Source organism: Balaenoptera physalus (assembly GCF_965194825.1).
Source record: "Balaenoptera physalus genome assembly, chromosome: 2".
NCBI lineage: Eukaryota > Metazoa > Chordata > Mammalia > Artiodactyla > Balaenopteridae > Balaenoptera > Balaenoptera physalus.
In genome coordinates this window covers 63238057-63249558 of record NC_138883.1, presented here as the reverse complement: position 1 = coordinate 63249558, position 11502 = coordinate 63238057, and the positions used below count along the sequence as shown (strand labels likewise).

The 11502-nt window shown below is 32.5% G+C and overlaps 1 protein-coding gene across 10 annotated transcripts in view; it reads right to left on the bottom strand.

The window, feature by feature from the left end:
- RALGAPA1 (Ral GTPase activating protein catalytic subunit alpha 1) overlaps nucleotides 1-11502 on the bottom strand; it is a 218988-nt gene that overhangs the window by 26406 nt on the left and 181080 nt on the right. For 9 of the 10 annotated variants that reach the window (XR_014261120.1, XM_082451981.1, XM_082451978.1 and 6 more), the window contains 2 exons: nucleotides 1488-1646; nucleotides 377-504 (listed from right to left, as the gene is read on the bottom strand). Coding sequence is in view for 9 of the 10 variants with exons in the window: in XM_082451981.1 (XP_082308107.1) it covers nucleotides 377-504; nucleotides 1488-1646 (287 nt within the window). In the remaining variant the exon portion in view is untranslated. Of the gene's footprint in view, nucleotides 1-324; nucleotides 505-1487; nucleotides 1647-11502 lie in introns of all 10 variants that reach the window. The other variant, XM_082451982.1, reaches the window with a different exon arrangement.

Sequence of the window (11502 nt, the reverse complement as noted above, 5' to 3'; positions counted from 1 at the left end):
CTGAAGTATTGTTATAATAATTCCAGAACATCCTGTGCATAACTCTATTACAGCACAGATACTGAAAACAATATATTTCCTCAACTAGATTGAGTACTTTGCAATGACTGTTACGGTTATCTCTGCACATCCAGATTAGCAGAACACCTAGTACATAATGGGGCTCTAATTAATTAACCAAAAGACAAGTACTGATTAAAAGCGTATAAAAGAAAATACATCATTCAAATATCATAACTGCTTAAACACTGGGGAGGAACTCCATCATCTATATATCAATAAACAAAAACTCAAAGGTCTTAACAACACATAAGAAGTAGTTACCTTGGAAAGTAGACATATATTAGAGTAGAAACCATACTGTTAAAAAGGATACAAGTTTTGATATAATGGAATCAGCGATTTCAGAGCACGGCTTGCATTTATAGCGGTTGCTCGAACCATAATAGGTAGGACCTTTCCATTCACAATAGCACCATCAAAAAGCGGACCAAAGAAGGGAACCTGATTGAGAAATTAGAACATAATTTTATACTCGAACTGGAAAAAGGTTGTAAATACGAAACAGTTTGCATACAAAAGTCTTTCTGCTTCCTGTTTAGTTCTTCCTTCAGTAGAAATGCTATTCAAATTCAGTTCTTTTCCACGATGGGTCATTCATACTAGGACAATAAACAAACAAAAAATGCCAGTGGTCTACAGGGTTTCCATTAAAAGAATTATATGCTTCATATAACTGACTAAATAATTTATACTACCTGCCAATTTTCAAATTTTTGTAGCCGCAATTGTATACAAAAGTCCAACACTTGGAAATAATTTACTTTTCCCCCATTGAGTAAACACAGGAAGGACACACATTCTTACAGGCAGCAAGTTAGTTTTTTATTATTTTCATGTGATGCCAGCTTTACTACCAAACCTAAAACACTTTTATTATTATTTTACTACAGAATCTAAAACACTATTTTTTATTTTATTATATGGTTTATTAGAAAAAAATCTGTCATTTTTATCAGATGACTGACAGTTTCAAAAGTATTCTGTTTGAATATGGCTGGTACAAATGGCAGCTGAAGGCAAAGACATGAGCTGTGGATAATACAGTAATTATTTTAGGCTTTGTAGCCACATATTGTCTCTGCTGTATATTCTTCTTCGATTTTTTAAAAGAGAAAAACCCATTAAAAATGTAACAAACATTCTTAGCTTGTGGGGTGTACAAAAACAACAGTAAATGGGAACTTCCACTCTGGCACTACCTAGCCTTCTTCCATTCGAATACAGTTTCTTTCTATTTTTCCTATTTTAGTGCCTTCTGAACTAGACTTAGACAATTCACATAGCTACCAGAGTCTGTGTCTCATCTCCCCCTCCATTTCCACGTTTTGATGCCTAGTCTAATTCTTCTGAAAGAGGGAAAGAAACTCACAAACCCATATAGAACTCAAAATATATTATTAAAATATAAGATAAGGAGTTCTTACCTCTGGTTTTTTCATTATCTGGATACTGAACATGTGATTTTTCATTGGGTATATTACAATAAGGACATCACCAAATTCGGTAGGAATAATTCCTCTCCTGTAGTCTCTAGTATGCTCTGACCAAACGATGTGTACTTCATCATTTCCTAAATGTCTCAACTGGAAAACCAAGAAAATAGTTCATAGTGCTCGAGAAAAGCCCTGTGAATACAGTCATACAGCTACTGACAACATACTATAAAAAGATTAAAGGGTAAAGAAGTTTTAAAAATATTTTTAAAACTTCATTTGATCATTTTTCATAACATGCGAAACACAAGCACTCAAAAGACATTAGGAGACACTGCAGAAGACCAGATAATTTTCAACTGTCTATATAGTCAATGGCAAACAGAGAAATTAGATAAAAAAGATTCGCATACAGACCAAACACTCTTCTTAACCAGCAACTGCACCAATTTTCCACTACCAAACCTTTTAAAAATTGTTTAAAAGAGTGTTTTAAAAAGTGATGGATTTAAGACTGTTCTTTTTTTCTGACCGCTCTCTGGAAGTGTTAATGAGAAGTGAAAGGGTCTAAAGGAGGCAACAGAAAGAGAAGGAAAAGAAGTAAATCATAAATATCTACTGAGTAAGAGAAAGTTGATTATATTTGCTTTAACAAATTTATTTCCAGCTTTTCTTTGACTATGAAACTTTCCCTACGAAATTCTTTCAAGTAGACTTTGTGAGATTTGTTAGACTCTCTAAAGATCTTATTTAAATATTTATAGTGCTTACGAAGGTGTTTTTGGCATTTAGAGAGTTAACATTATGATGATTAATATTATAAAAAGCAAAGCATACAAAAGTTGGATTTCTATTAAGTTATTAGAAAAATTAACTTAATATCCATCAGTATTGAGTTTTCTTCATGTAGATTACTGTTTAAACATGTATTTTAATATATCAATACAATTTGGTTATCTTAGTACATTTATTGATTCTGCCACTGCAAACATTTGAGCCCATTTTTGGTGCATATCTCACATGGGCTTTTCTATTACTTTCAGATAACTTGACATATTGTAGGCAGAAAAGTGTGGAAGAGAAAATTAGGATAAGTGTCGCCAATATTCTTAGTAGGGGCTAACATATAGGCAATTTCTGTTTTTGAAATATTGGATTTATTTTGGCTTAATGACCACAAGGCAGGAAAACAATTAAATGTGTGATTTAAACAAACAAAGGAATTAACCTTCCAATTAATGAAAGGTTTTCTTCTGTCACCCTTTAACCCTGGAGTTCTTAATCTGGGTTCAAGGGATCTATGAATTTTTGCAAATTTTATTTGTGTATTTTTCTGAGAAGAAAGTCTATCATATAGGACTATATATTACAAAAAAAGCCAAGAACCAGTGTTCTAATGGCTCTTAAAAGTCCCCAACACCAATCTATCTGGAAAATCCTAGGCATTATGAATGTCATTAAGTATTTGAAAACACGAGGTAAATCCCTGAACTTTAAAATTTATATTCCTAAGTAAGAAATGCCCTCTCTTCTTTGACAGATTATAAGATAGTGGCAGCTATTACTCTAAAGACAGTGCCCAGCTAAGTCTATAGACCAGAATCTATTATTTTAGAAATATAAAGATTTTTATTTTCTTTTAAGGAGGACTTTTTTTAGGTCTAAGTGGATTAAATAATTCTTTTTGGAAACCATAAATGTGCTTATTGCTCTAAATACATGATGATAGACCTCAAACATCAAAACAATGTTTATTTTAAGTTTTAATTATCATTATTTACAACACACACACACACCCTGAATGACATAAATGCAAGACTTGGGCTTTGTGACATTTTTAAAAACCAAAAAAGATTACACAACTCAGAAAAGCCATGGCTCTATAATTTCATTTTTTAATCAAAATACTTTAAAAATATCCTTCCTATACAGCCATCCCCATGTGTCAGCTTCCCTAATAGGTTTATGTTAACTGAATACAAAAGAAATGTGAAATAAATTTAACCAGGAGGGATGATCCAATCTAATTTTGATACATTAATGTCATATGCTGTACATGTTACAACAGCAGCCAGATCTAATACTAAGCTCCAGGCTATACTGAGATTTCCAAATGGCAGATTGTTCTAAGTGATATCAAGTATAATTGAAGTAATAAACGATAGTAAAAGCTGAGCACACTGTCAGGAAGAATTTAAGTATTTACTTTTTAAAATTAAATGAGTTAGGTTAGGAAAGACAAGACAACTGAAATAATGCAGGTCTCAATTTACAGAAAATTCCTTTTATTTATCTGCTACATTAACCCTTGAACTCTTGCCAAACCTATCTATAATTTCTAGTGCCCACTTATCTAAAGAAATGAGAGAAAAGGGCAACTGTAGTTTTATTTTATAATGAAAGCTTGTCTTCAAATATCTACCACAGAGTATTAAAAGTCTCTTATGGAAGTTTAACAGAAAAGAGTAATATATTTTTTCCAGGATGTTGTAATGCAGATATTTGTGGCATAGAACCATGCATATAAACAAAGTCATTTAAAACATGTTCAATCATTTTTTTTTTTTTTAATTTATTTATTTGGCTGCGTCAGGTCTTAGTTGCGGCACGCGGGCTTTAGAGCGTGGGCTTAGTTGCCCCACAGCATGTGGGACCTTAGTTTCCCGACCAGGGCTCGAACCCTCATCCCCTGCATTGGAAGGTGGATTCTTAACCACTGGACCACCAAGGAGGTCCCCATGTTCAATCATTTTAAGGAAAAAGCTTCAAGAACATCCCTTATCATTTTTATCCAAATGCTAAAAAAAGCAATTATTTTATGCTGTTATGTTGAGGCATGTTTTTATATCTTTATGTCTTTAAACCCTGCTATAAAATAATTAAACAAATTGAGAAATTGCTAATCATTTCCATGTATCTTAGAATTTTTGAAGACTACTGAAAATATGAACTTTGAGTGGTTAACAGTTAATAGAAACTTCAGAAGTGTTTGACATTTGACATAAATACTTTATATAGTATTTGATGTTTTAAATTGTTTTATCTATTCCTTATATTTTACAGACTTAAAGGGTTGTGTCTTATGTATACTCAGCAGGGTTTTTCCATACTCTGAAAACTCTCAAAGAAGTTCCTACCTGCATGTTTTTGTACCCAGATGCGAATCACTTCTGAAATAGAGTATAAGAATTCTGTACATGGGATAGGTCTGTTAAAATGACTGGCAATGAAAGTACTCTTCCAAATTCACTTTGACTGCTGTTGAAGTCATTTTGGAATTCAAGGTATATAACATAAGCTGCAGATTATCATTATCAATTTATGAAGATAAAATAGTTTAATGAAATTCAACACATATAAAATTGAAGTCCTCAGTACATTATAGAACATTAGCACTGGAAGAGACATTAAAGCTCTAATTTCCCACACAATACAGGAACTCCCAGTGCAATATCCCTGACAAGTAATCCTGCCTCTGCTTGAATATTTCTAGGGTTGGGAAGTTTACAGATTCACAAATTAGCCCATTCATTTTAAAAGAGCTACAATCGTTAGAACCTACTTTACAGTAAGCCAAAATCTGCCTTCCCGCAGCTAGTTCTTCCAAAATAAGACTTATACCAAACAAACCCAATCTATATTTCACATATTATCTTTTCAAATATTTGAAGATTGGTCAAATGTATAACTCAACTTTTCTTTTCTAGGTTAAAAGTGTTCCTCTTTTTATACTTTACAAACTTATTCATCCTGGATTATAATAATCCTGGATTATTACCTCAGTTTATTGATGTTTCTATTAAATTGTGGTGTCTGAAATAGAATATAATATCAATATATGCTATAATACAACCAGCCCACAGTGGGACTACTTCCTTTGTTCTGTTCACTCAATTATTTTCTGCATTTTTACAACACTGGCTCAAACGGAAGCTGTAGTCAATTCAAACCCTTAAGACTTTTTCTTACGAAGTTCTTTTAAGCAGGTACAACAGACTACTAGAACTAGAGAGGATTTCTAGTATGTATTCTTAATAAACTTTAACTTACCAGGTTCCGATTATCTTAAAGCCTATCAAGGCCTTTTGTTAGCATGATTCTTCTATTCAGTATGTTGGCTCTGCCTTTTCCAGATTTGGGTTATCCTTAAATTCAAATTCTTGTGTCTTTATTTAGATTTTGGATAAAAATGTCAAATGGGACAGGTTTGTGTAAGAGCCTTACAGTAAGTCATTACAGATGTCCTTCCTGGTTAAATGAATATCCAACATTTATTAAATACTTACTATTTCTGAGTGCTTTGTGATAATTTATTTAATTTTCAAAACAATGCTACAAGATAATTATTATTGACCTTATTTTTACAGGTGAGGAATTGAAGCTTTGTAACTTGCCTAAGGTCACGTAACTAATAAGTGGCAGAGCCAAGATTGAAACCCAAGCAGGCTAGTTTCAGAAACCATACTTTAACCACCTCCCTCTATTGCCTCTCATTATATAATTAATTTCTCTAGATATAATTACAGAACCAGTCACGAACATACTTATTGAACTATTATTAAGACCACATTTCTTCAACTTGTCCACAACAAACGACTTAGTTAAATGCTTTATACTGTCTATGGCCGTCCCTGATGTAGTAATCCTATTAAAACAAATTAAGTTACTTTGATGTGATTTGTTATGGTGAACTCATGGTAGCTCCTAGTGATCACTACTTCATTACCTAAGTGCTCACAAACCATCTGTTTAATAATCCTATTTTGCCAGGCACTGACATGGAGCTCATGAATGTTAGTAATTTTTGTGGTTGGTGGCCTGTTCCATGTCCTTTTATGAAAATCAGATGTTTGCCTATCTATGGCAGTGTTCTCATTTTCCATAATTATCAGTAGAGATTCCAGAGTCAATTCTAGATTTCCTCAGTGAAATATCATTCATTTGGAGTTAAGAGACTAGAATTCATGTAATATAACTATATCATCTGTTTTACAAAATCAACTTACCCCCTTGACGTCCTCATTTCTGTTAAAAACACCTAAAAACTTAATTATAATTACTCAGAGTCAAAACCTGAAAGTCTTCAATTTCTGATTTCCTTACAGTATCTCTAACAAGCTCTTCATTAAAAAAAAAAAAGTATTATGTTCTGTTTTTGTACTTTCCTTCCTATTTCCTCAACTGTTGCTCTAGATCAGATGCTAGTCATCCTACACAGCTGGACTAGTTCATGAGTTCTTAAAAGGCCTTCTCTCCTCCTTCCCTCTCTCCTTCCTATCTACCTCTTTCAAACAGCAAATATTGAGAGCTGACTAAATGCACTGCACTAGCTATTAAAGATACAACGGTGAGGAAAAACAGACATATTTTCTGCTCTCACACAGCTTTAAGTCCAGTGGAGAGAGAGTAAAATAAACTAAGCAATTAATGAATAATTAACAGTAGATATTATGCTCTAAACATACCTCTCTGAATGCAAATAACAAAGACAACTGATCTATAATGGCACTTGAAGAATGCATAGAAGTTAGTTAGGTTAGGCAGTTACTTCACGAGACAGTGGTATACATGTAGAAATTGAAACTGAGTTGATACTCACTGCCCCAAGCCCTCATTCTTTGCCCCTCACCTTCCAGACACTCGCATAGCAAAACATAAACTATCATATACTCCTCAATCATGTGAAAAAACATACTCTCATACATTTTCACAATTCACTTGCTGTCTGGATCATTCATTCTTAGTAATTAGGAAAAGCTTCTTGAAGCAATAGGCACGGCATCTAGTACACAATACTTTAGCAGAGTGGGCACTCAATAAATATGCTATTAAAAAGATAATGTCACAGTACTTACTTAGCAAATTGTTTTCTATCATTACATAGTGCACAGCATAAAAATACAATTATCTGCAATTATGGCTTTATTTAAATATGCCACTTTGATGGTGACACGTGCTATACAAATATAAAATAGGGTAATGTGATAGTGTTACTGGATAGAGAGGGCTTCTTTAGCTAGGATGGTCTGGAAAGGTCTCTCTGAGGAACTGTCATGTGAGTCTGAGAATAGAACAATGAGGATGAAAAAGTCTGATAATGTGACAAAAGAGCATTTCAAATGGAAAAAAAAGGTAAGTGCACAGCCCCTGAGATGGGAATGAGCTTGACATGATGGCAGGTTAGAATGACAGCCAGTGAGGCCAGATTGTGGTAAGTGAAAAGGAAAGTGACAGAAGATGAGATCAGAGAGGTAGGCAGGCAAGTGGCCAAATCCTGTAGGGCACTGAAGGCCATAGTAAGGAATTAGAATTTTATTCTTTATGCAATGAGAAGCCACTGCTATACCATCCAAATTAAACCATTCACAGTGCTGAGATAAATCTGCTCTGAACCATTTATACTTCCTTGTTTATCTTCATTTCTTGTCATCAGGAGTATATTTATAGAAATCGGGGTTAAAGGTAGAGTCTATTATATTAAAACAGAATTATTTTACGTAATGTGGCTAGATTTAGGAGTAAAACCATGTGTATAATTCCATAGCATTTATTAACTATTACATTAACTACACTTCTGCTAAAACAATGAAAACATTTTTGTTATTATTCCTTAAGTTTGTTTTTCAATTCCTTTTCCAGACTATATTAGCATATAGTTCTTTGGAAAGTAAAGTATATTTTAATTGTATTTCTAGATAAAATAAAGAAAAATGGATTTAAATTTATAATCAGACTAAGCAGTTCGATAGAGCTCATTTATTTGCGAAACTATTGTAACCAAATTTCAAAACAAAAAACGAACTGCTGTCCAGTACACTATTTCAGAGGGAACTGACTTAAATAAAGTGCTTCTTTCCCCTCTTTTGGGGGGTCCAGGAAATGAAAGATAGGCTAGAGAGTCCAACTAAAAGTAGGTTACAATTATCTCAACTTGATCTTCATCAAACTCCTAAAAGGATGATTCAGCTACCTATGAAGCAGAGTATCAGCAAGTGGCTACAACAAGGAGACAGAGGAAATGAGACAAGCTCCTGTGAACACTTTATACCAATGCTTGCAGCACTTTTGATTTTTAGGGGTGAATAAACTCAGTTAAGTGGAAATTATTTTTAACCATTTTCTGTCAATCTTCCTCAGGTAGAGAGAATTTATAGAACAGATGGCTTGGACTGGAGTTATATCAGGATTTTTAATATGGTGGCGTAGTATTTCTAAGAGAGACTACTTTGTTAGACTGAAAGTTTGGTTAATTTGTTAAAAAAAAGTATAGTCTATGTTGTAAAAATTCTGTCGCTACCATTTTGATCCTTGAAAAAGCCTTTCTTCACAAGAAATAAAATGCTAACACTTAAAGAGGTTCAAAGATATTTACCTCTCATTCTGAGAAAATAAAATGCTTAAAAATAATTTACAAAATCACCACATGATATTTTAAACATAAAGTGAAAACTAAAATTAGTTTCTATAAAACAGATATAAATGATTTTCTCCTATCAAGTTTAAAACAAAGAACCAGAGTCATACATAATTCTACCTTGCCAGAGGCACGGCTATTTCTTTAAACTGACTGTTGACTATCTAATTTAATTAGAGGTATTAAACTCCACGCTGAGGTCAACAAGCCTTACTTCCTTCAATATTACACTTCAACCAGTGCTCATTAATGTGTCTACTGAATGGATTAACACACCTAAAGATATATGTACAAAGGAAAGGGGGACAACCTAATGATATCCAATTGTTGATTTGTAACAGGACACATGTTCTAGGCCTCAACTTATTACCACTAATGTGGAATTTATTAAATTCAGGAGAAAAAATACCAATACAGAAAGTGATTTTTTTATTAAGGAAAACTGGTATAAGACAACTGGTTTCTATGATTAAGTTTAAGGATTTAACCTTTTATTGAAAAGAAATTGATACTGTAATAGAGATAAAATATAAGACTGTTACTTAGGAAAATCTTACATACTAGGACTCTGAAGAGCAGTAAGGGCAAGAATCACAGAGAATAGGGAAAAGGAAAACTCAGTATATAGAGAAATAAATGTTACTTTTTTAAAATTTCTATGAAAAGAAGGTTTAGAATAATTTATACTGAATTATGAGACTGGGTAAATTTTTCCTTTCTACTGAATTAAGTGAAATATTGCTTCAATTTAGCCCCAACCTTGATAAGAGTAGATTTTACTTAAAGTTACTTAAATTACTACTTAAGAAAATAAGAGAACTATACCTTCCAAAATGATACCACTTTATTACATATTGTTTACAATTTTGACAGGTTTTGTTTTTATCTGGTAGGTATTATACATGTGAAAGAAGTTATGTTTTGAAATTTTCTCACTATAACAAACAAATAAACCCTTTAAATTGCTCTATTTAAGTAAAAAAAAGCCTATCTAGCCAGGGTAATTTTCTTCAATAAAACAGGTATAGTTACTTTGACAACTAATATAATAGCATGCTTGCATTATAAATTTTTAAAAAATTATAAACATATGCTTGCATTTTAAAAAGTTACATTATTTCTGGCATCTCAATACTAAACAATTGGAATACTATGCCATGTAATTGCCTGCAGTCCTTCTCTAATAATTTGAAAAAAACCCAAAAAACTAAATAATTGGAAAAAAATACTTGTACTATTCCACTTGGTAAATTGCTAAACAATTTTACATTTAGAATTAATTAGCTTAAAGGGGGGAAAAAAACCCACAAAATTTTCTTCTAGGGTGTTATGTCAGCAAAATGGTGGACCAAGCAAGCTCTTGTTTCTCCACAGAGACATTGAAAAAACATGATTATATACAGAAAACCCTGATTCCACAACAAAACCTGTTAGAACTAATATATGAATTCAGCAAAGTTGCACAATACAAAATTAACACACAAAAATCAGCTGCATTTTTAACAATGAACAATTCAAAAAGGAAATTATAAAAACAATTCCATTTATAATTGCATCAGAAAGAATAAAATTCTAAGGCATAAATTTAACTAAGGAGGAGAAAGGCATGTATGTTGAAAACTACAAAATATTGCTGAAAGAAATGAAAGACTACATAAATAAATGGAAAGATATCCCATGTTCATGGATTGGAAGGTTTAATATTATTAAAATGACAAAACTACTCAAAGTGATCCAAAGATTCAATGCAATCCTATCAAAATCCCAACACGGTTTTTCATAGAAATAGAAAAACCCATCTGAAAATTCATATGGAATCTCAAGAGACTCTGAATAGTAAAAGCAATCTTGAAAAAGAAGAATGAAGTTGTAGAACTCACATTACTTAATTTCAAAACTTACTACAAAGCTACAGTAATTAAAGCATTTAATTAAAGCAAAAGGACATTCAGACCAATGGAATAGAACAGGGAGCCCAGAAATAAAGCTTTGCATAGATGACCAATTGATTTTTGACAAGGATGCCAAGATCATTCAATAAAGGAATGTGTAGTCTTTTAAACAAATGGTGGTGGGACAAATGGATAGCCACGTGCAAAAGAATGAAGTCAGACTTTTATCTCATACTATACACAAAGAATAACTAAAAATGGATCCAAAACCTAAATGTAAAAGCTAAAACTATAATACTCTTAGACGAAAACATATGGGAAAATATTCACAACATTGGATTTAGCAATGATTTCTTGAACTGATACCAGAAGCAGAAGTAACAAAAGAAAACATAGATAAATTGAGCTCCATCAAAATAAAGACTTCTGTGCCTCAAAGGACACTATCAAGAGAGTGAAAAGACAACCCCCAAAATGGGAGAAAAATATTTGCTAGTCATATATCTGATAAGAGATTAACATCTAGAATATATAAAGAACTCCAACAACACAGCAAGAAAATTACAAACAACCTAATTTAAAAAAATGGGTAAAAGAGCTGAACAGACATTTCTCCAAAGAAGATATACAAATGGCCAATAAGCACATGAAAAGATGCACATCATTAGTCATTAGGGAAATGCAAGTCAAAACCACAAAG